Below are 25,974 nucleotides of genomic sequence, written 5' to 3' on the forward strand. Positions count from 1 at the left end.
TGGGCAGCAACTTTTGCCTTAATGTTGAACTGGCAGGATTTTACAGGCGAATCCTGCTTTATTTATTTATTATCGCGACTTTAAACTTGAAAACAAACTTGGAGTTCATGATGCGTATTATTGCAAGTGTGTTACAGTGAGTATGAAGCATAATGCTACATTACAGTGGGTATGACGTATAATGCTACACTGGTTAGAGAAGATTTCAATCAAATTCTCACAGCAATTTCCAATTGGTCAGAAGCTTCAGGGGCATCCCTTGCATATAATAAATGTAAGACTCTACTCTTGTGTAAGAAGAATAAGTGCCCACAATTGATGTTACTGTAAATGTTGTGGCGAATTTTAGCATCACTAAGCTGTTAGTAAATAAAGGCACAACAACAATAAAGCAAGCTGACACTCTTGTGTACATGAACACATGAATTTAATCCATTTATACCCGTACATAAAAGGCGACGAAGAATAACTCACACACACACATGTAGTCATTAGCCGAAGTTGGTTCTCACACATACACACGCATATAGCTGGTAACCAAGTAGGAGATTCTAGAAGGTTAAATGTCTAGACCTTTGGAGAAATATTCGGACAAGGCAACAGAGAGTATAAAATCAGCGCAAGCTGAGGAATGACTAATCAGTTTGATTTAAACACGGAATTAGTTGTGAAGTATAAGAGTTATTGTGAAGTACTCTCAAGTAGTCTAATAAAGACCATTTTGCATTACTGAATATTGGAGCTATTTATTCGACAATTTAGCGATTCGAACGTTAGCAGAAGGTTCCAAATAAGCAGAATTTCTCTAAATTCGTTGCAATTGGTGTCAGAAGAGGAACTCATGAATAAATTCCAGAGTTGCAGAGCACAACAAGGGCATGGCAAAGTTGAGTGAATTGAAGATCCAGTAACTGAAGAAGGAGTTGGAGAGCCGTGGACTGAATACAACCGGCAATAAATCCGAATTTCAGGCACGACTAAGGGAAGCTTTGGAATTGGAAGGAATCGAGGCTGAAGTAGTAATCAATTGTGAACAGCTCCAGGAAAACGTTTTGATTAGCACGATTGATCTTTCAGATGACATCATGGCATGGACGGAGGCATATTTGACCAGGATGGTTCCAAACCAGGCCGCACCAACGTTGTGAAACATCAAATTGACACTGGAGATGCGAGGCCGATCCGGCAAGCTCCTCGTGGTGTTCCACTGGCGAAGCGGGAAGTTGTGAGTCAAATCATACAAGAAATGAGCGACAGCGGCGTCATCGAACCATCAGCCAGTCCACGGAGCTCACCGGTAGTACTCGTAAAGAAGAAGGATGGAAAAATTAGGTTTTGCGTGAACTACCGCAAGTTGAACGACGTCACGAAAAGGGATAGCTACCCATTGCCAAGAATTGGACTCGCTATCTGGTACAAAATGGTTTTCCACACTGGACTTAAAAAGTGGATACTGGCAAGTGGAGGTGAAGGAGGAAGACAAGGAGAAAACAGCCTTCAGTGTCGGAGATGGTCTTTTGCAGTTTACAGTAATGCCGTTTGGACTATGTAATGCACTAGCTACCTTTGAAACTCATGGATAAGGTACTGAAAGGACTACATTAGAAAGCATGCTCAGTGTACCTAGACGACATCATCGTATTGGGAAAGAACTTCGAAGAACATCTGAAGAACTTGGAGGAGGTTTTCCAAAGAATAGCTGGTGCTGGTCTGAAACTTAGTCCCAAGAAGTGTTCTCTGTGCAAGAAGCAAGTTAGTTACTTGATAAAGTAACGACGGAGGGTAACTGCACCGCGAATGAAAAGATAGAAGGAGTAAAGGATTGCCCAAGACCACAGAATCTTCATGAGTTAAGAAGTTTCCTTGGGCTGTGCACATATTACCGCCGATTTGTACCAAATTTTGCCAGCGTAGCCCATAGTCTCCACGAGCTTACAAGAAAAAATAAAGCTTTTGAATGGAAGAAGAAGCAGGAAGTGTCTTTTCAAACATTGAAAGAGCGTTTGTGCACTGCCCCAATGTTGGCATATCCGATTCCAGGAGCAACGTTTATTCTAGATACAGATGCAAGTGGATATGCTATAGGAGGCGTTCTATCACAACTGGTCGATGGACAGGAGAAGGTAGTTGCATATTACAGCCGATCAATTGGAAAACCAGAGACGAACTATTGCGTTACACGGAGAGAGCTGTTGACATTGGTAGAGATACCTGTACGGCAGCGATTCCGCGTCAGGACAGATCACACAGCATTGAAATGGCGCCTGCAGTTTCGTAATCCAATTAACACGGTGGATCGAGTGACTACAAAGCTATGACTTTTCCATTGAGCATCGTAAAGGTAGTACCCATGGAAATGCTGATGCAATGTCACGAATACCATGTAGTTTGGAATGCAAACACTGTTCAAAAGCTGAGGCTAAGGAAGACATTATAGATGTCCGGCTATGACTATAACATGTACGGATGAATGGGACAAGGAACAAGTAAGGAAGTGTCAGCTAGAAGACACAGATCTGTCACATGTTATGCAAGGGCTCGAACAAAACGAAAGACCAAATAGAGAGGAGATGTCAGCAGAGAGTCCTATTGCGAAGTCATATTGGGCACAGTGGAACAGTTTAGAACTGATATCCGGTTGCTTGAGGATGGTCAATGTAAGAAACTGATAGTTGTTCCCAGGTTCCTGACGTTCTCAGCGAGCTACAGAATGGTCCAAGTGGAGGTTATCTGGGAATCACGAAGACGCTCGAGAAGGTTAAGCAGAGATTCTATTGGGTTGGTGGCCGTCAGTCGGTCAATGAGTGGATTGTCAACGGCGAGGTTGCAGCAGAGCGAAAGGGCCCAAAACCCGAAGTCATGAAAACAAATTGAATTTTTTAATTGACAGTGGGGCGGAAATATCGGTGCTTCCAGTGACAAAATTTCCTTTCACAAAACGTTCGTCAGATTTAATTCTTACTGCAGCTAACGGTTCAACGATTTTAGCGTATGGTAGAAAACTTTTAAACATCAATTTGGGTTTACGTCGCGAGTTTCCGTTTACGTTTTTGATAGCTGATATAGCGAAACCAATTAATGGTGCTGATTTTTTATCTAAACATGGTCTTTAATTGACATCTGATGAAAACGTTTGATTGAACCAGTAACAAATATTTCAGTTACTACAATTTCATGCGCTGTAATATTTCGCTTTCACAACTTTTTGTTGTTGATAACAAAAATACTAAGTTGTTAAAAGAGTTTCCTTCACTGTTTGCTGAACCAGATGATTCGCAACCAGTTAAACATTGAACAGTTCATAGGCTAGTTACTGAAGGAAATCTTTCATACTCTAAACCAAGGCGTTTAGATCCTATTAAATGCAAAGTAGCTAAAACCGAGCTCGATTTTTTGGTAAAGACAGGGATATGTAGCTCTTCAAATTCATCTGTGGCATGTCCACTCCATCTTGTACCTAAAAAGGAATTAAAGGACTGGTGTCCTTGTGGCGACTTTCGAATATTACATGTTGTTACTGTGCCAGATCGTTACCCTTTGCCTCATGTTCATGATTTCAACATGAATCTCAGAAATAAGACCATATTTTCGAAATTAGATTTGGTAAGAGCTTATCACCAAATTCCAATGGCAGAAGAGGATATCTATAAAACTGCTATTACGACACCTTTTGGTATGTTCGAATTTGTACGAATGCCTTTCGGTCTTAGAAATTCGGCACAAACTTTTCAACGATTAATGAAGTAGTCAATGGTTTAGATTTGGTTTTTACATATATCGATGATCTCTTAGTCGCGAGTCCTTTTTTTCACGTCCGTTCCTTTTTTCGATTAAAAAATACAAAAAAAAAAAAAATTTTTGATCAAAAAATATTCAAATATCATACCCCAAAATGATTAAAAACGTTCAAATTTAAAAGCATTTTCTGGTCGAAAATTAACGCATCGTCGGGAGACAAATGTACCATAAATGTGATTATTTTTGAATAATCATTTATGATTCATATTTCGAAACGCTTTTTCTTCATATCTGATATCATTGTAAAATTGGGCTGTAATTGTTTTAGAGTAATATTTGAATGCTTTTCACAGTCATTTTCTGATCATATTCGTGAACATATTTCAATCATTTTGGTTGAGATTTTTGAATCATTTTTGAATGCGATTATCAAGCATTTATTCTTCATATCTCATACAAAATAAGATACTACATGCTAATCTTATTTCATCAGGGGAAGAAATGATGCGGAAGTGAGCTATTTGAACCATAGGTAATTCGCAAGCAAACTGGACCAATATGCACCTGTGACTACAACATCCAGCATCAGATATGATCGTCAACACCTTAAAATGCGATAAGGTACGGGATGTTGAGGCCATATCCAGGTACATATGTCAAGAGTTTCACTTACCTGGGGTTCAAATAGTTCACATCCTTTGTATTTTCTAATGGTTGGATTTGTATTTTCTGGGAAGCGAAGGTGGAGGAATGGTTGGGGACATCTTTTGTTAGGAGCAGTATATACATTATTTCTTGTCTTGAAGAATACAATTTTAATATATTTTTTCTGAACTTCATGATTGAAAAAATGTGTGTGTGAAAAAATAAGATCTTCAATCAAAAGTAAAATTTTAACAAGTAAAAAATTCATTATTCAGTCAATAAAGATTGTCATAAAAGGTTTCTCAACCTGAATGAAAAATGATTAAAAATTTTTGATCACCTAAAGTAAACACATTTGATTCCAATATGATTCCAAAATATGATTGAAAAACTATATACAGTTTTTCATCATCAAAAGTATTCATATTTGATTATTTCTTTTGTTCAATTGTATGATAACTCATTTCTTAGTCAGAAGGAGTATTGATATTGTGTTGATTTGTAGGGAAATTCAAAATTTTATTTTCACAATGTAATAATATCAATAAAATTACTATCTACATTTTAAACATGTCGTTTTCTACATTTGTTTTCGGCAAATTCATCAATTATATTATCAATATCAGTTTTGTTCAATAAATCTGACTCAATGCAAAGTATACCTAACATCTCGAGTCGCTCTTGTCGCATTGTAGCTCTTTCAGCAGCTTTGATTCTTTTTAATTGCGAGAAGGATCGTTCGGCAGAACAATTTGTGATCATTAATGTTAAACAAATCCGAAGAACTATTTCTGTGATATAGAAAGACATCGGCTAATTGATCTTCCATTAGAATCTTATACAAATGACGTATGAGTTTTTTGTGCATCAGTGTATCTGGAGTTCACGAAACTTTTGAATTGTTTCATTTCAATGAAAAATTCTTCCAAATCTCTAGAATAAAAACGAACTAAGTTATTTATAGCTTCGTGGTCTCTATGACTTAGAGAAAATTTGATAAGAAATGCAAATCTCTCTGAAACTTCCATATACACTTTCGCACGTCGTTTGATTTCACTGTGAAGATTGTCGATGATTTCGAGGAAACCTTTTGTCCTAAAATCATCGCGAGGCGAAAATTCTACTTCTGGACTTCTGGAGCATTTCCGTCATTAGGTTGGTTTTTTCTACGACGAATACGTTTTACGATTTCTGTATAACGTACAATAGGTAACAATTGTTTTGTTTTTTCCTCGAAATCATTGCACTTTTCACGGAATCAAACTAAACTCTCTTCTAACAATCCGTACAAAAAACCACACTTACTCACTGAACGCATAGCAGTCAAAATAGAGTTCCATAAAATCAACATGAAACCAAATTCGATTTTTTGCACTTTATTCGCGATGAACATCGCCTCATAACGAGTATCAGTATTTTTGGATTCATCATAAACAATGATTTCTAGAGCCTCATATATGATATCAAAGGAATCGTAAACTGCATTCGTCGCATTCGAATGTGCTTCCCAGTGTGTAGTTGACAATCAGCCCTATTCTGCATTTCGACTTGGATTGGAATTTTTTCGATTTGGCAACTTTGGTAATTTGTGTTCCAATCTCTTTCGATCCAACTTCGAATCGTTCGATTTTGTTTACTCTGCATTCCGATCGTAATTCCGTTTTTCTAAGTTGCAAATTTGTTGGCGGAAAAATATTTTCTTTTTACAATTTTTGTTGTTATATCGGCCTACTGATTTTAAGATCGCGGGTTCGAATCGAGCTCAAGGCCTAACAATAATTTTTTATCATTATTATTGTTATGATAAATTTTTTCTTAATTGAAAAAATTTTTAAATTAGAATAGAAGAAAGAAAAAATCATAACAATAATAATGATAAAAAATTATTGTTAGGCCTTGAGCTCGATTCGAACCCGCGATCTTATTTTCTTTTTATTTTTTTATTCATTTATAACAGAATTTTAACAAAAATGTAACTAAAACTTGTTGAGAAACGTAAAAGGCTTGACGGTGATTGTTTTTTATATGTTTCCAGGTCAAAAACTACAACACAATTGCAGTATGGGATGTTAGCTAATTGAATGGCAACAAAGCGGGATATCGCACAGGGACTAACCAGGCGTCCGAAGGAAGAAGTGCAGGCGCTTTGGGAGGAAGTTGCACGCGCTTTAAATGCACTTGGTCCACCATCAAAAGATGATAATACATGGAGAAAAGTAAAGTATTACTTAAAAGTAAATTTTTAATATAACGTTTGGTTACAGGTTTGGACAGACTGGAAGTGCTACATCAAACGTAAGCAGTATACAAATATGAGAGAAAGAATGGGCACCGCCCATGCAGAATACAACGCTATAATTTGTGTATGTTCGTTGGGTCCAGTTATATGCCAAAGCAAGCTGCCGGAGTAGAGGAAGGTGAAGCGAAAACGTAAACAATCCTTGCGGAAAGAATAAATAAATCTTCATAAAGTATTTTAGGTCAGTGCAATGAAATTAGCATCCATAAAATTCAGAAAATGTCAACTATATTCGTGCAGGAATCCGTTTTAACAAAACTTGGTGGCCACGGCAGGGAACTGGCCAAAAGAACGACAAAAACACACTTACAATTATAAAAGCACTTTACTCAAAAAAATATAACACTGAGGCAATATATTCTATTGCTTTTTTTGTACAAAATGGCGTGGATAATGAAATATAAACGTTTTTGAGTGTTTTTTTTACAAATTTTCTTTAATTTATTTTGTTCCAATGTTCACACATTCCGTACAAAGAGCTGATTTCGAAAAATCATTTGCTCTTCCTCTTCTCCTTAAAGCGGAGCGTAGAACGGGAACGTAATCGAAATGCAGAATAGGGGTGAATGTCTTCAGGGTTTTCTCATTGTTTATTTTATTTTTTAATACGCCCCAATGATAGGTGGATGCGGAAAAAAAATTATATAATCACCCTTATCGCGAAGTTCACGCGGAAATGTGTTCGCCTTCACTTCTTTTGTTCGGGTGAACTTTTTCCGCCTCTCGGCAATTTCGGGCGAACAAAAGTTCACTTCGAAACAGCTGATGCTCTATTGCGAATTGGCAGTGAACAAATAATTTACTTACAATTGTGTAAATTTTGTAACCAAGCATATATTTCCTTAAAATACAAAAAAAATAGATATAAAAAATTTTAAAAATAATGTTTAGTATTGCACTTAGGTTGGTATTGATTGAGCGTGAGGAGAATATACATAAATGTGAAAGCGGTTCGGAGGCAATTAAGGGAAAGTTCTAACCCTTTGGAGCTAAATGATTCACTGTAAGCTAAAAATTACTATTTTCAGCACTTTTGAATAACAAGTTAATTTTTTTCAATTAGTTTTCGCCAATATTACAGGCTAAACAAGTCGGCATTCTAATATTTGCTAGTTATTCTTACCACTCCTTGCCACAATTGAAGCAAAAATTTGGAGTTCCACTAATTGTAAAATTGTGTACATGTCTTCGTTTTTTCGCATAGGGAAAAGGCGTCGGAAAGGACCATGAAGTGGGTCAGCCAATCTTGTTTCAGTGATGTGCTTTACATTTTGGAACCGTTGCTTTGTCTACAATGGATAACTTGGCCAACTGATACGTTGTCATAAAAAATAGAATTTACAGCAATACAGGAATTTCACTTCTTCCACTCAGCTTCCAATTGTGCATTATTTATTGATTTATTTCTAATAATAAAATAACATATAATAGAGTATCAAATTTCAAAAAAAAAAAAAAAAAATTACTTAAATTTTGTTTTCCTCTCGTTCGCCTGTTAAATATAAGTGAACAAATTTGGGTGTTCATTTCGCCCGAATAAAGAGCTGCCGATAAGGTGAAATCTTTTTCGAACACGAAACATTTTTTCGCCACCCTCTGCGATAGGGTGAACAAAAACTGTGAATATTTTCGGGTGAAAATAAAACTCGCGATAAGGGTGAATGTCAGCATAATGGCGAAAAAACGACTGCATAAAAACAGCACATCACAGCATGCTCTCCAACAAATTAAGGGAATGCGCGGAACAGGGAACATAGATCGCATTCTCATTCAAACTCGATATTCTTGCTTGCACACCTTTATACTTCCCGGACATGTTTAATCCGTTGTCATATTATTTTATTTATTTATTTATTTATTATTTATTTATTTATTTATTTATTTATCAGTCTGCAAATTAAACAATTATACAGACCAAATATACCGACACTTAATTCACAGATGTAATACACGATATAAACAACATAAGCAGTCATCAATTTTAAAGTAATATTTAAACAGTATTTAATTAAACGCTTGACAATTTCAATTAAAAACTTAGAAGTAAGCAAAAGTTAAAATGTTGTAAATGTGTTAAAATGTACTCATGAAGGAGCTAGTAAATAATAATTTATGAAATTGACAATAAAGCAAATTAATAGCAGATAAAATATATACAGAAAAGAATTTATACAGAGTAAATTTGATTGCATACATATAAAAATAATGGTCACAAGACAATTTTGCAAACAAGTTTCAAGTAACTGGTACTTCATATTTGAAACAGAGGGTTGAACAGTATATCACGGTTTAGCGTGTTCTCTACAATTTTGAATATCTAAACCACAGTCTTCAGTAAGAAACTTTAAAGTTTGCTTCGCTAGACTTTCACCAGTATGACCTTCCAACTGAAGAAAAGTTATAAACCTTTTTTATTATTCAATATACTCTCCTTCACTTCGATACACTTCTTTGCACGCTCATACAATTTGTCAAATGAGTCGGAAATATCCTTTTTAGGAAGCTTGTCTAGTGCGTCGGTCGTCGCCTTTTGAATGCGGTCAATTGAGTTTTATTTATTTGAGTAAAATTTATTTTCAGTTCTGATTATATTTTTCTTTCACTCTCTAGAATTTTATTTTTGTAAGAAAATTTTAGAAGTCTTTTTAATTTTTCGGGGGCCCCCTAAAGTCGGGGGGCCTCAGGCAAAAGCCTTCGAATGCATTAAAGACAGATTTGCATCTACGATATTGTTAAATCACTTTAACAAAGATGCAAAACTCTCTTGAAACGTAGATGCATCTAATACGGCAATTGGCGGTGTCATACATCAAAAATTTAATAGTAAATCAGAACCACTTGCATTATTTTCTATGAAACTGTCTACATCCGAAAATAAATGTAGTACATTTGACAGGAAACTATTAGCTATTTACTTGAATATAAAACATTTTCGCTATCTTTTAGAAGGACAATTTACAGTTTTCACAGATCACAAACCAAAACAGAACTTAGTCCAAGACAAATTAGACATATGGAATTCATTGCTCAATTCACGAAGGATATTAGATATATTAGGGGACAAGAAAATGTTGTAGCTGATACATTGTCTCGTGCGTTCGAAGTAGATGCAATTAAAGATTCAGAATTAAGGCTGTGTGCGAGTTTGTCTAAATTAAGACCTAAATTGAGGAAAAACCTAAATCACTGGAAAATGTCGGTAAGGCAGTGAAAAGAAAAAATTTAGATTTTTTTGAGCATAGTTTTCAACCTAAATTGTTATGTCAAATACGAAAAAACAAAAATAAATTTTTTGCTTATTTAAAATAAAAACACGAATAAAATGAACCTTTGAACAAGGCAGTATCCACTGGGGTAACAGAAAACATGAGGGATGTAGATGTTGCTGATTTCTAAATTTGCATGGAGTTAAGTCTCTTCGATCGCAGGGATGCGAATGATAATCTCCGTGATCTTCCCAGTTAACCCATGGCAGTTTAACTGCAGTTTCTGAAGTGCAACGGGGAAGACGTCAATACTCTGGGGGTAAGTGTTGGGTGATGGCGGCTATGGCATGATCAGCAAGGTGTCACAAAATATTTGTGAAAGTGACGGGGTCGACGAATGTGGGATGCAACCATCCTCTCGGAGCGGGAGAATATGGAGAAGTCCCGCAACAGGAATACGCTGGAGGATGACAATTTGGAAGACGAAACAAATTAAATGAGGTTACACTGAAATGACAGCCACGGGTCGGGAAAATCCCGAGTCCGTTCCGGTACATAGAACCGAGTGCCCTGGAAAGCGCTCGAAATCATATCCATTTCAACAGCACTAATAAGACTAGCCGATACAGGTTGCATGGGATTTTATGCATGTTTTCGATAAGCACTGCAAAAACATTGATACATGTAACTCACTCCTCGTAATAAAAAAATATCTACTGACTACTTTATATACGCAATAATTTGAGCGGGTGGCTTGGAATCACGTAATTTCCAACCTCCCACTCTAATCGCCAGGTCCAGTACTTTTGGGCGGTTGGCTTGGAATCACGTCCTTCCAACCTCCCACACATCGCAGCCCTACTTATTGTGTGTTAAATATACATCAGCTGCTTGAAATCATGTCCATGCCGACAGCACTAATAATAAATTCCCGTGGCTTGGCATCACAGTCCGTCCCGACAACTGATTTAGTAATATACATACATACTTTATAATACACATTTTGTTCACCTTGTATCACCTTACATTTGTACAGTAAATCAGTAACTAAATTTAGTCTGATTGTTAAATTTGTAGGCTAATAAATAAATAAATTGCATAAGTACTCTTTACCCTGATTTCAAATGTTGAAGCCGTTTTTTCCTAGGAGCTTTAGTTTCAGAAATATTTAATAATAAAGTTTACCAAAATATTTTGTTTAATAAAAATTTATTATTATCAATTACAGTGATTTCAATTTTTTTGAAAGAGATTTTATTTTATGAGTTGATTTAGGAGCAATACTCTGAATGCTCCATCAGTAATCAGCTAACATATGCGCATTCCAGTGTCCTTGATATCGCTCTTCCATAGTGCGCAGGTCCTGGTGAAAACGCTCGCCTGCTCTTCACTGCGATCGCCTAAGTTCTCAGAAAAACGGTCCAGATGGCTTATGTTCACAACCAGATGTTGAAAAAGTAGCACCAGTTGGTCTAACTTCCTGTTTCCTTAAAAAAAGTTTACAACCCAAACGAACTCATCCCATGTAGATTTTTCAGGTGCTTTTATGCGGCCACTGCACTCTGGATCACAAATTGGTTTTAATCTAAATCCATTTAGAGCGATTTCTGTGGTTTGGTACTTCAAATTAGACTTTTTTGCTCATAAGCGTAATGACTCAGCGTAATGACTTTTCCATTGAGCATCGTAAAGGTAGTACCCATGGAAATGCTGATGCAATGTCACGAAGACCATGTAGTTTGGAATGCAAACACTGTTCAAAAGCTGAGGCTAAGGAAGACATTATAGATGTCCGGCTATGACTATAACATGTACGGATGAATGGGACAAGGAACAAGTAAGGAAGTGTCAGCTAGAGGACACAGATCTGTCACATGTTATGCAAGGGCTCGAACAAAACGAAAGACCAAATAGAGAGGAGATGTCAGCAGAGAGTCCTATTGCGAAGTCATATTGGGCACAGTGGAACAGTTTAGAACTGATATCCGGTTGCTTGAGGATGGTCAATGTAAGAAACTGATAGTTGTTCCCAGGTTCCTGACGTTCTCAGCGAGCTACAGAATGGTCCAAGTGGAGGTTATCTGGGAATCACGAAGACGCTCGAGAAGGTTAAGCTGAGATTCTATTGGGTTGGTGGCCGTCAGTCGGTCAATGAGTGGATTGTCAACTGCGAGGTTGCAGCAGAGCGAAAGGGCCCAAAACCCGAAGTCATGAAAACAAATTGAATTTTTTAATTGACAGTGGGGCGGAAATATCGGTGCTTCCAGTGACAAAATTTCCTTTCACAAAACGTTCGTCAGATTTAATTCTTACTGCAGCTAACGGTTCAACGATTTTAGCGTATGGTAGAAAACTTTTAAACATCAATTTGGGTTTACGTCGCGAGTTTCAGTTAATACAATTTCATGCGCTGTAATATTTCGCTTTCACAACTTTTTGTTGTTGATAACAAAAATACTAAGTTGTTAAAAGAGTTTCCTTCACTGTTTGCTGAACCAGATGATTCGCAAACAGTTAAACATTGAACAGTTCATAGGCTAGTTATTGAAGGAAATCTTTCATACTCTAAACCAAGGCGTTTAGATCCTATTAAATGCAAAGTAGCTAAAACCGAGCTCGATTTTTTGGTAAAGACAGGGATATGTAGCTCTTCAAATTCATCTGTGGCATGTCCACTCCATCTTGTACCTAAAAAGGAATTAAAGGACTGGTGTCCTTGTGGCGACTTTCGAATATTACATGTTGTTACTGTGCCAGATCGTTACCCTTTGCCTCATGTTCATGATTTCAACATGAATCTCAGGAATAAGACCATATTTTCGAAATTAGATTTGGTAAGAGCTTATCACTAAATTCCAATGGCAGAAGAGGATATCTATAAAACTGCTATTACGACACCTTTTGGTATGTTCGAATTTGTACGAATGCCTTTCGGTCTTAGAAATTCGGCACAAACTTTACAACGATTCATTAATGAAGTAGTCAATGGTTTAGATTTTGTTTTTACATATATCGTGATCTCTTAGTCGCGAGTGAAAACGAGGAACATTTTGAAGATCTTCGAGTACTTTTTCAACGTCTTACAGAGTACGGTTTGAATATTAAGCCAAGCAAATGTACTTTTGGCGTTACTAAAGTTGATTTTTTAGGACATAACATCTCTGCTACGGGGTCCTAGGCAACCATCAATTTGGGGCCCTTTTTTTCACGTCCGTTCCTTTCTTTTTTCGATTAAAAAATACAAAAAAAAAAAAAAATTTTGATCAAAAAATATTCAAATATCATACCCCAAAATGATTAAAAACGTTCAAATTTAAAAGCATTTTCTGGTCGAAAATTAACGCATCGTCGGGAGACAAATGTACCATAAATGTGATTATTTTTGAATAATCATTTATGATTCATATTTCGAAACGCTTTTTCTTCATATCTGATATCATTGTAAAATTGGGCTGTAATTGTTTTAGAGTAATATTTGAATGCTTTTCACAGTCATTTTCTGATCATATTCGTGAACATATTTCAATCATTTTGGTTGAGATTTTTGAATCATTTTTGAATGCGATTATCAAGCATTTATTCTTCATATCTCATACAAAATAAGATACTACATGCTAATCTTATTTCATCAGGGGAAGAAATGATGCGGAAGTGAGCTATTTGAACCATAGGTAATTCGCAAGCAAACTGGACCAATATGCACCTGTGACTACAACATCCAGCATCAGATATGATCGCCAACACCTTAAAATACGATAAGGTACGGGATGTTGAGGCCATATCCAGGTACATATGTCAAGAGTTTCACTTACCTGGGGTTCAAAGAGTTCACAACCTTTGTATTGTCTAATGGTTGGATTTGTATTTTCTGGGAAGCGAAGGTGGAGGAATGGTTGGGGACATCTTTTGTTAGGAGCAGTATATACATTATTTCTTGTCTTGAAGAATACAATTTTAATATATTTTTTCTGAACTTCATGATTGAAAAAATGTGTGTGTGAAAAAATAAGATCTTCTATCAAAAGTAAAATTTTAACAAGTAAAAAATTCATTATTCAGTCAATAAAGATTGTCATAAAAGGTTGAGAAAGCTGAATGAAAAATGATTAAAAATTTTTGATCACCTAAAGTAAACACATTTGATTCCAATATGATTCCAAAATATGATTGAAAAACTATATACAGTTTTTCATCATCAAAAGTATTCATATTTGATTATTTCTTTTGTTCAATTGTATGATAACTCATTTCTTAGTCAGAAGGAGTATTGATATTGTGTTGATTTGTAGGGAAATTCAAAATTTTATTTTCACAATGTAATAATATCAATAAAATTACTATCTACATTTTAAACATGTCGTTTTCTACATTTGTTTTCGGCAAATTCATCAATTATATTATCAATATCGGTTTTGTTCAATAAATCTGACTCAATGCAAAGTATACCTAACATCTCGAGTCGCTCTTGTCGCATTGTAGCTCTTTCAGCAGCTTTGATTCTTTTTAATTGCGAGAAGGATCGTTCGGCAGACCAAATTGTGATCATTAATGTTAAACAAATCCGAAGAACTATTTCTGTGATATAGAAAGACATCGGCTAATTGATCTTCCATTAGAATCTTATACAAATGACGTATGAGTTTTTTGTGCATCAGTGTATCTGGAGTTCACGAAACTTTTGAATTGTTTCATTTCAATGAAAAATTCTTCCAAATCTCTAGAATAAAAACGAACTAAGTTATTTATAGCTTCGTGGTCTCTATCACTTAGAGAAAATTTGATGAGAAATGCAAATCTCTCTGAAACTTCCATATACACTTTCGCACGTCGTTTGATTTCACTGTGAAGATTGTCGATGACTTCGAGGAAACCTTTTGTCCTAAAATCATCGCGAGGCGAAAATTCTACTTCTGGACTTCTGGAGCATTTCCGTCATTAGGTTGGTTTTTTCTACGACGAATACGTTTTACGATTTCTGTATAACGTACAATAGGTAACAATTGTTTTGCTTTTTCCTCGAAATCATTGCACTTTTCACGGAATCAAACTAAACTCTCTTCTAACAATCCGTACAAAAAACCACACTTACTCACTGAACGCATAGCAGTCAAAATAGAGTTCCATAAAATCAACATGAAACCAAATTCGATTTTTTGCACTTTATTCGCGATGAACATCGCCTCATAACGAGTATCAGTATTTTTGGATTCATCATAAACAATGATTTCTAGAGCCTCATATATGATATCAAAGGAATCGTAAACTGCATTCGTCGCATTCGAATGTGCTTCCCAGTGTGTAGTTGACAATCAGCCCTATTCTGCATTTCGACTTGGATTGGAATTTTTTCGATTTGGCAACTTTGGTAATTTGTGTTCCAATCTCTTTCGATCCAACTTCGAATCGTTCGATTTTGTTTACTCTGCATTCCGATCGTAATTCCGTTTTTCTAAGTTGCAAATTTGTTGGCGGAAAAATATTTTCTTTTTATTTTTTTATTCATTTATAACAGAATTTTAACAAAAATGTAACTAAAACTTGTTGAGAAACGTAAAAGGCTTGACGGTGATTGTTTTTTATATGTTTCCAGGTCAAAAACTACAACACAATTGCAGTATGGGATGTTAGCTAATTGAATGGCAACAAAGCGGGATATCGCACAGGGACTAACCAGGCGTCCGAAGGAAGAAGTGCAGGCGCTTTGGGAGGAAGTTGCACGCGCTTTAAATGCACTTGGTCCACCATCAAAAGATGGTAATACATGGAGAAAAGTAAAGTATTACTTAAAAGTAAATTTTTAATATAACGTTTGGTTACAGGTTTGGACAGACTGGAAGTGCTACATCAAACGTAAGCAGTATACAAATATGAGAGAAAGAATGGGCACCGCCCATGCAGAATACAACGCTATAATTTGTGTCTGTTCGTTGGGTCCAGTTATATGCCAAAGCAAGCTGCCGGAGTAGAGGAAGGTGAAGCGAAAACGTAAGCAATCCTTGCGGAAAGAATAAATAAATCTTCATAAAGTATTTTAGGCCAGTGCAATGAAATTAGCATCCATAAAATTCAGAAAATGTCAACTATATTCGTGCAGGAATCCGTTTTAACAAAACTTGGTGACCACGGCAGGGAACTGGCCAAAAGAACGACAAAAACACACTTACAATTATAAAAGCACTTCACTCAAAAAAATATAACACTGCGGCAATATATTCTATTGCTTTTTTTGTACAAAATGGCGTGGATAATGAAATATAAACGTTTTTCAGTGTTTTTTTTTACAAATTTTCTTTAATTTATTTTGTTCCAATATTCACACATTCCGTACAAAGAGCTGATTTCGAAAAATCATTTGCTCTTCCTCTTCTCCTTAAAGCGGAAATGTGTTCGCCTTCACTTCTTTTGTTCGGGTGAACTTTTTCCGCCTTTCGGCAATTTCGGGCGAACAAAAGTTCACTTCGAAACAGCTGATGCTCTATTGCGAATTGGCAGTGAACAAATAATTTACTTACAATTGTGTAAATTTTGTAACCAAGCATATATTTCCTTAAAATACAAAAAAAATAGAAATAAAAAATTTTAAAAATAATGTTTAGTATTGCACTTAGGTTGGTATTGATTGAGCGTGAGGAGAATATACATAAATGTGAAAGCGGTTCGGAGGCAATTAAGGGAAAGTTCTAACCCTTTGGAGCTAAATGATTCACTGTAAGCTAAAAATTACTATTTTCAGCACTTTTGAATAACAAGTTAATTTTTTTCAATTAGTAATATTACAGGCTAAACAAGTCGGCATTCTAATATTTGCTAGTTATTCTTACCACTCCTTGCCACAATTGAAGCAAAAATTTGGAGTTCCACTAATTGTAAAATTGTGTACATGTCTTCGTTTTTTCGCATAGGGAAAAGGCGTCGGAAAGGACCATGAAGTGGGTCAGCCAATCTTGTTTCAATGATGTGCTCAACATTTTGGAACCGTTGCTTTGTCTACAATGGATAACTTGGCCAACTGATACGTTGTCATAAAAAATAGAATTTACAGCAATACAGGAATTTCACTTCTTCCACTCAGCTTCCGATTGTGCATTATTTATTGATTTATTTCTAATAATAAAATAAAATATAATAGAGTATCAAATTTCAAAAAAAAAAAAAAATTACTTAAATTTTGTTTTCCTCTCGTTCGCCTGTTAAATATAAGTGAACAAATTTGGGTGTTCATTTCGCCCGAATAAAGAGCTGCCGATAAGGTGAAATCTTTTTCGAACACGAAACATTTTTTCGCCACCCTCTGCGATAGGGTGAACAAAAACTGTGAATATTTTCGGGTGAAAATAAAACTCGCGATAAGGGTGAATGTCAGCATAATGGCGAAAAAACGACTGCATAAAAACAGCACATCACAGCATGCTCTCCAACAAATTAAGGGAATGCGCGGAACAGGGAACATAGATCGCATTCTCATTCAAACTCGATATTCTTGCTTGCACACCTTTATACTTCCCGGACATGTTTAATCCGTTGTCATATTATTTTATTTATTTATTTATTTATTTATTTATTTATTTATTTATTTATTTATTTATCAGTCTGCAAATTAAACAATTATACAGACCAAATATACCGACACTTAATTCACAGATGTAATACACGATATAAACAACATAAGCAGTCATCAATTTTAAAGTAATATTTAAACAGTATTTAATTAAACGCTTGACAATTTCAATTAAAAACTTAGAAGTAAGCAAAAGTTAAAATGTTGTAAATGTGTTAAAATGTACTCATGAAGGAGCTAGTAAATAATAATTTATGAAATTGACAATAAAGCAAATTAATAGCAGACAAAATATATACAGAAAAGAATTTATACAGAGTAAATTTGATTGCATACATATAAAAATAATGATCACAAGACAATTTTGCAAACAAGTTTCAAGTAACTGGTACATCATATTTGAAACAGAGGGTTGAACAGTATATCACGGTTTAGCGTGTTCTCTACAATTTTGAATATCTAAACCACAGTCTTCAGTAAGAAACTTTAAAGTTTGCTTCGCTAGACTTTCACCAGTATGACCTTCCAACTGAAGAAAAGTTATAAACCTTTTTTATTATTCAATATACTCTCCTTCACTTCGATACACTTCTTTGCACGCTCATACAATTTGTCAAATGAGTCGGAAATATCCTTTTTAGGAAGCTTGTCTAGTGCGTCGGTCGTCGCCTTATGAATGCGGTCAATTGAGTTTTATTTATTTGAGTAAAATTTATTTTCAGTTCTGATTATATTTTTCTTTCACTCTCTAGAATTTTATTTTTGTAAGAAAATTTTAGAAGTCTTTTTAATTTTTCGGGGGCCCCCTAAAGTCGGGGGCCTCAGGCAACTGCCTTTTCTGCCTACCTGTTAATTCGACCCTGGACACATCTAATAAAGCCTTCGAATGCATTAAAGACAGATTTGCATCTACGATATTGTTAAATCACTTTAACAAAGATGCAAAACTCTCTTGAAACGTAGATGCATCTAATACGGCAATTGGCGGTGTCATACATCAAACATTTAATAGTAAATCAGAACCACTTGCATTATTTTCTATGAAAGTGTCTACATCCGAAAATAAATGTAGTACATTTGACAGGAAACTATTAGCTATTTACTTGAATATAAAACATTTTCGCTATCTTTTAGAAGGACAATTTACAGTTTTCACAGATCACAAACCAAAACAGAACTTAGTCCAAGACAAATTAGACATATGGAATTCATTGCTCAATTCACGAAGGATATTAGATATATTAGGGGACAAGAAAATGTTGTAGCTGATACATTGTCTCGTGCGTTCGAAGTAGATGCAATTAAAGATTCAGAATTAAGGCTGTGTGCGAGTTTGTCTAAATTAAGACCTAAATTGAGGAAAAACCTAAATCACTGGAAAATGTCGGTAAGGCAGTGAAAAGAAAAAATTTAGATTTTTTTGAGCATAGTTTTCAACCTAAATTGTTATGTCAAATACGAAAAAACAAAAATAATTTTTTTGCTTATTTAAAATAAAAACACGAATAAAATGAACCTTTGAATAAGGCAGTATCCACTGGGGTAACAGAAAACATGAGGGATGTAGATGTTGCTGATTTCTAAATTTGCATCGAGTTAAGTCTCTTCGATCGCAGGAATGCGAATGATAATCTCCGTGATCTTCCCAGTTAACCCATGGCAGTTTAACTGCAGTTTCTGAAGTGCAACGGGGAAGACGTCAATACTCTGGGGGTAAGTGTTGGGTGATGGCGGCTATGGCATGATCAGCAAGGTGTCACAAAATATTTGTGAAAGTGACGGGGTCGACGAATGTGGGATGCAACCATCCTCTCGGAGCGGGAGAATATGGAGAAGTCCCGCAACAGGAATACGCTGGAGGATGACAATTTGGAAGACGAAACAAATTAAATGAGGTTACACTGAAATTACAGCCACGGGTCGGGAAAATCCCGAGTCCGTTCCGGTACATAGAACCGAATGCCCTGGAAAGCGCTCGAAATCATATCCATTTCAACAACACTAATAAGACTAGCCGATACAGGTTGCATGGGATTTTATGCATGTTTTCGATAAGCACTGCAAAAACATTGATACGTGTGACTCACTCCTCGTAATAAAAAAATATCTACTGACTACTTTATATACGCAATAATATGAGCGGGTGGCTTGGAATCACGTCATTTCCAACCTCCCACTCTAATCGCCAGCTCCAGTACTTTTGGGCGGTTGGCTTGGAATCACGTCCTTCCAACCTCCCACACATCGCAGCCCTACTTATTATGTGTTAAATATACATCAGCTGCTTGAAATCATGTCCATGCCGACAGCACTAATAATAAATTCCCGTGGCTTGGCATCACAGTCCGTCCCGACAACTGATTTAGTAATATACATACATACTTTATAATATACATTTTGTTCACCTTGTATCACCTTGCATTTGTACAGTAAATCAGTAACTAAATTTAGTCTGATTGTTAAATTTGTAGGCTAATAAATAAATAAATTGCATAAGTACTCTTTACCCTGATTTCAAATGTTGAAGCCGTTTTTTCCTAGGAGCTTTAGTTTCAGAAATATTTAATAATAAAGTTTACCAACATATTTTGTTTAATAAAAATTTATTATTATCAATTACAGTGATTTAAATTTTTTTGAAAGAGATTTTATTTTATGAGTTGATTTAGGAGCAATAATCTGAATGCTCCATCAGTAATCAGCTAACATATGCGCATTCCAGTGTCCTTGATATCGCTCTTCCATAGTGCGCAGGTCCTGGTGAAAACGCTCGCCTGCTCTTCACTGCGATCGCCTAAGTTCTCAGAAAAACGGTCCAGATGGCTTATGTTCACACCCAGATGTTGAAAAAGTAGCACCAGTTGGTCCAACTTCCTGTTTCCTTAAAAAAAGTTTACAACCCAAACGAACTCATCCCATGTAGATTTTTCAGGTGCTTTTTTGCGGCCACTGCACTCTGGATCACAAACTGGTTTTAATCTAAATCCATTTAGAGCGATTTCTGTGGTTTGGTACTTGAAATTAGACTTTTTTGCCCATAAGCGTAATGACTCAGCACAACTTTTACATACGATTCAAACGAAATTCCTTGAATATATACGCGCTACAAATAAAACAAAAAACTGTTTGGATTGTTTACACCCATTCTCCTCGATGAACTCATAATAAATAACGCAATGGATTACAGTAGTTATACACCTACTATGGTAATATATCAACTGAGAAGTATTTTTGATTTGATATCAGCGACCTGTTTATTAATATACATATTGTATATTTTATAGTATAAATTTCGTTCACTTTGTATGCTTCTGTACAGTCCACCCGTTATTATATTTATTGTGATTAATTCAGGTGTGGTAACCGTGGTGTGATGGTAGCGTGCTCCGCCTACCACACCGTATTCCCTGGGTTCAAACTCCGGGCAAAGCAAGATCAAAATTTTAGAAATAAGATTTTTCAATTAGAAGAAAATTTTTCTAAGCGGGGTCGTCCCTCGGCAGTGTTTGGCAAGCGCTCCGGGTGTATTTCTGCCATGAAAAGCTCTCAGTGAAAACTCGTCTGCCTTGCAGATGTCGTTCGGAATCGGCATAAAACATGTAGGTCCCATCCGGCCAATTTGTAGGGGAAATCAAGAGGAGCGCGGCCTTAGATCTCTTTGGAGGTTATCGCGCCTTACATTTATTTTTTTTATTTATAATTGTTAAATTTGTAGACTAATCAGTCGCATCAACACTCAATACGTAAGTTTTAAATTCTGTCCTTAGAGCCCAATATCCAAATATTGTAGTGGAGGAAAGCAGACTCCCCAGAGAGACCTGCAAAACTCTGACTCAACTTCGATCAAGATTTGTAATACATAGGTTTAAAACTCTTACTTATACAGTTTTCGCTAAGGATAAGGAGATATTTCTCCGACCACAACTTGTTTTTTCTATTTGTACTTAATGTTTGTTCTATTTTTACTTAAAAGTTTCACCAAATCTCGGCATGGATGGTTAATCCTAATGTATGTATGTATGTAGGGTTATATGTTTATGTTAATATATATTTATTTATAAATATCTACAAGTATGTGCGTATTCTGCATGCATGAATTGTGAATCATGATCATTGACTGCGGTTTTCAAATAATGGATATCAAATATAAGTATGTATTTGGCAACTTCAAAGACTGGAGTGTGTGTATCACGGGAGCTATGGGCACATGCCCCATATCGCATGAAGCTATCTTGGAACTAGAGCCGCTTCACATAGGGATAGAGCAGTCAGCCAAGCGAGCCCTCCTAAATATCGCCAAGGAGGGCTCTGCAAAGGTAAAGTTATCTCGTACAGGAACATGAAGGAACTGAGAGAGAAGATCCCAATCTCTCAACTCCTATGGATGAAATCCTCAGGCATATAGCTTTTGAGAAAAGGTATAAAGTAGAATTGGGAGACAAGAGTACATGGAAGGAAAGTAGACTGGTGAACATCCAACAGCTACAAAAATATCAGTACCTGTAGGAGCATATCCGAGCATTTTTCAAGCAAAAATATTCGCCATAAGCCAGTGCGTGGACCTGAACCTATTCAGTGACAGTCAGGCCGCACTCTATGCAACGGCGTTCGAGATAAAGGCAGCATTGGTCCTTGAGTGCGTAGAAAAGCGGAACCAATTAGGAGCACCAACGTATTAGGTGATTAGTATGTCTTCAGAAAACTTCAGAGCACAACCACCGCTCTAAATGTCGTTAGCACCCAGATAAATTCCTAATAAATAAATTTAATTTAATTTAAATCAAACCCCCCTAGACCTATCAAAAGTTTTGATAGCAACCACGGAACGTTGCTGCAAGACCTGGAACGGTCTACCCTTCCCTCAAGTTTTAAAAGGTGGACCGCAAATTATCTGAGTGGTCGGCAGGCATCGGTGCAATTTAGAAACGCAACATGAAAACCAAGAAGAGTTAAAAAGGGGTGCCACAGGGTGGTGTCCTATCCCCATTTTTGTTTAACTTCTACATATCAAAGCTACCTTCCCCACCAGAAGGAGTTACTATCGTTTACTGCGCCGTTGACTGCACAATATTGGCCACAGGCCCAGGCCCACAGATCGATGAGCTTTGCAACAGAATAAACGGCTACCCCTCCTGATCTCTCCAGTTTTTTCGCCTCGCGAAACCTGGCATTATCACCGACTAAATCATCCGCGACCTTATTTACAACATGGACGTCCCAAATGTCGTCCACTTTGAACATCCACGTCGATGGCACTACGCTACCGACTGTCCTACACCCCAAAATCTTGGGTGTGACGTTTGATCAAGATCTACATATTGGTGAGCATGCAGCCACAATTGTACCAAAAATTCAGAGCAGTAATAAAATCCTCAAATCTCTTGCTGGCAGTACTTGGGGAAAAGACAAAGAAACGCTCATTACCACTTACAAAGCAATTGGCCAACCGATTGCATGCTACGCGTCCCCTATATGGTCGGCAAGCCTAAAAACTACTCACTGGAAGAAACTGCAGGCCTGCCAAAATACTGCTCTCAGAACCGCCACGGCTTGTTTTCTTATGTCCCCAGAACACCATCTACATAATGAGGCGAGAATACTCCCCATCAGGGAGAGAAATGAGATGCTAGCCAAACAGTTCCTGTTGAATACCCAGAAACCTGAGCATCCCAACAGACATCTGATTGATGAGCCAACACCGCCCAGGGGCTTAAGGAGTCTTCTCCGTAAGCATTATGAGGAAATATGGCACCTGAGAACTCAGCCGTATGACGCCAAAAAAACACAAGCAGGTCCTCAGTGAAGTCCACAAACAGGCATCGCACCTTTATGCTTGGAATTGCCCGGTGAATCCAGTACTCAAAGAACAATACCCAAAACTTGCAGGAGAGAAACGCACACTCCCTAGGTAAACGCGAGCCACTCTAGCTCAACTTCGATCTGGATACTGTAACAGATTAAACTCTTACCTATCCAGAATCAACCCCAACATTCAAAACATATGTCCTGCTTGTAACGTGTCCCCACATGACACCAACCATCTCTTCAATTGTATTGTGGAACCAACGCCTCTACACCCCTCTCCTTATGGTCCCACTTGTTGAAACAGCAAGTTTCCTTGTACTCCCGTTAGAGGATATTGATGACAATTTGTGATCAGTCGCACCTATTGGATGGGGGAAGCACTGCTACAACAACAACAGCCATCGTATTACTGTTGGCCTGGGTTCCAGGCCACAGGGGACTTGAGGGTAATGAGCAGGCCCACAACCTGGCAAGAGCGGCAGCAACGGCATCACCCATCGGCTCCGAGCCGTTCCTGCCAGTGGGTCCACAGGAAATTAGGGGGCATTTATTAGTAGAAGATAGGGAAAAGAGAGAAAAACACTGGCGCCATATGCCAGGTTTGAGACAATCTAAGTTACTGTTAGGAGGTTATAGCACAACCCGCTATAGGGCAATAATAGGCCTCCCAAAAGATAACCAAAGAACCCTAACGCTATTCTTACAGGACATTGTAGGCTGAACAGCTACATGCAGAAACTGGGCATTCTATCGAATAACACATCGGAGACGGCGGACCATATTCTCCTGGAATGTGAAGCAATCTCAAGAGGTAGGGCTAAGTTTATGGGCTCACCATGGCCAAAGTATTCCCACATCCAAACTCTCAAACCAAGAGAACTGATAGGGTTCATCACGGAAGTTGGCTTGGATGAGATGCTGTGAAAGAGAGGCGGGCACAAAATACCAACGGTCGCAGTGCAATCCTCAATAATTTATCTATATATCTATGTATTTGGGTAAAAACAAAAGTTAAGATGGGAAGTGTCAGGAAAAAGTTTGTCTCTATATTATCCATGTTTGTGTACATCACGTAGTTACATACTTATGTATGCGAGAAGTGGTTATTTGCACCTACATATGAATGTACTATCCACATAAACGAGAATTTCTTTGGTTTGGATTTTGATAATTTAATAGCAATGCTTAACAGGTGGCAAATTTGTAAGACCATTCTGAATATATGTAGCCAATGCCACACATCATTGTGTGATGACAAACCGCCACTACTTGAGTAATAACATATACAGTCGGCAAATTTCCTATCTTTCGCCCACCATAGTGATTCATATAATATTTTATTACACATTCGCCTATAGCTTTATATACATATGTATATATAAACATTCATTGTATGTACCTACTTGTACCATACAATTTTTTGCAATCTCAAAACAACACTGTTCTTTCATCTTTAACCATTTCAAGTACCATTGTTAGTAGCCCCACCCGCATACCATGATAGTTAAATTTCATGCTACCTGCGCAACCAGAGCTATTATTTATAATTTCTATATCTACATACCTCTTTATTTCCGGACATTCCGCTAATGTATACTTTCAAAACCATTTTGCTTATTTGAGTCGGAAGCTGAGCTAATCAATCGCAAATATTTTTAGATTTTTTCCACGTCCCCCTTTCTAAACTTTAGTTTCAGTCGTTGCTATTATCTTAACTTTCAAAGCGCTCTTGTCCACTTTTTTCGGCTTAACTTAACTCAGGTCCAAGAATGCAACGAGGCTAATGTTTTATGTTAATTTTTATTTTCTGCAGTGTGAATAAAATAACACTCTCACCAAGTAAAATATAAAACTCGCTAATTTTACAAAATTTAATGGAACGTCTTTTGTCAGCTGATTGAAACTCATTTGCTTTATTTAACAGCGCCATAATGCCGGACATATGTAAATCTATACAATGATAATGATGCCGGATTCACATAGAATAATGTTCCTGCCATTGCTAATCAAATCAAAGGAATTTACGCAGAACAAAACCTCAAAATTGATTTTTTGCCATAATAAAATATGGTAAAAGCCTGGAACAGGGGGTATACTGCTAATACGCTTCCAAAAATATCGGGACAGGCGTGAAAAGACTCGTATTCACCTTGACAAGGCGTAAAAGAACAATATATCTCTGTCCGGAGATATTTGCAGGTGAAGCTAGCAACTTTCATGTGGTTGTTGTAGTGTTGTTGTGCACTGAACAAAATTTTTCACATTATCGAATACGAGTAAACTTTTTTCGGTAATAGTCTAGTTGAGGGGTCGACTGCTAATACGCTACCAAAAATATTGAGAGAGGTGTCAAACGACGCGTCTTGACATCAGTATTAATAATCCGAAGGCCGAAAATAAATATTTTAACGCGTTCAAAAGATATTAACGAAAAACCGAAAAAATACCCGCGGGTACCTCCGAAACCGGGGGTCGGATCCATAGAATTTTTGCGCACAACACCTTTCTGCGTTGGCGGCCTTCGGCCGCGCTTATAAAAAATAACGGTAGTAGTGCAGTTTACGTTACCCACCCTAAAGTTGGTCCAAGATTTTCGAGTGAGGTATCAAAAGAAAAATTTTATCTCTGTCCGGAGATATTTGCAGTTGAAGTTGGCGATTTTAATGTGGTTGTTGTTGTGTTAGTACCCACAAAAAAAATTGTGCATCACCGTGGCGGTAGCC

At 36.8% G+C, this 25,974-nt stretch overlaps 1 protein-coding gene across 6 annotated transcripts in view; it reads right to left on the minus strand.

Moving 5' to 3' along the window:
- Positions 1-25,185, minus strand: part of Sh3beta (SH3 domain binding glutamate rich protein Sh3beta) — a 168,018-nt gene extending 142,833 nt beyond the window's left edge. For all 6 annotated transcript variants that reach the window (XR_010953669.1, XM_067788915.1, XM_067788914.1 and 3 more), the window contains exon 1: positions 24,816-25,185. Coding sequence is in view for 5 of the 6 variants with exons in the window: in XM_067788915.1 (XP_067645016.1) it covers positions 24,816-24,860 (45 nt within the window). In the remaining variant the exon portion in view is untranslated. The remainder of the gene's footprint in view (positions 1-24,815) is intronic.
- Positions 25,186-25,974: the final 789 nt, after the last annotated feature.

The sequence above is a fragment of the Eurosta solidaginis genome, chromosome 5, assembly GCF_040869045.1.
Source record: "Eurosta solidaginis isolate ZX-2024a chromosome 5, ASM4086904v1, whole genome shotgun sequence".
NCBI classification, from domain to species: Eukaryota; Metazoa; Arthropoda; class Insecta; order Diptera; family Tephritidae; genus Eurosta; species Eurosta solidaginis.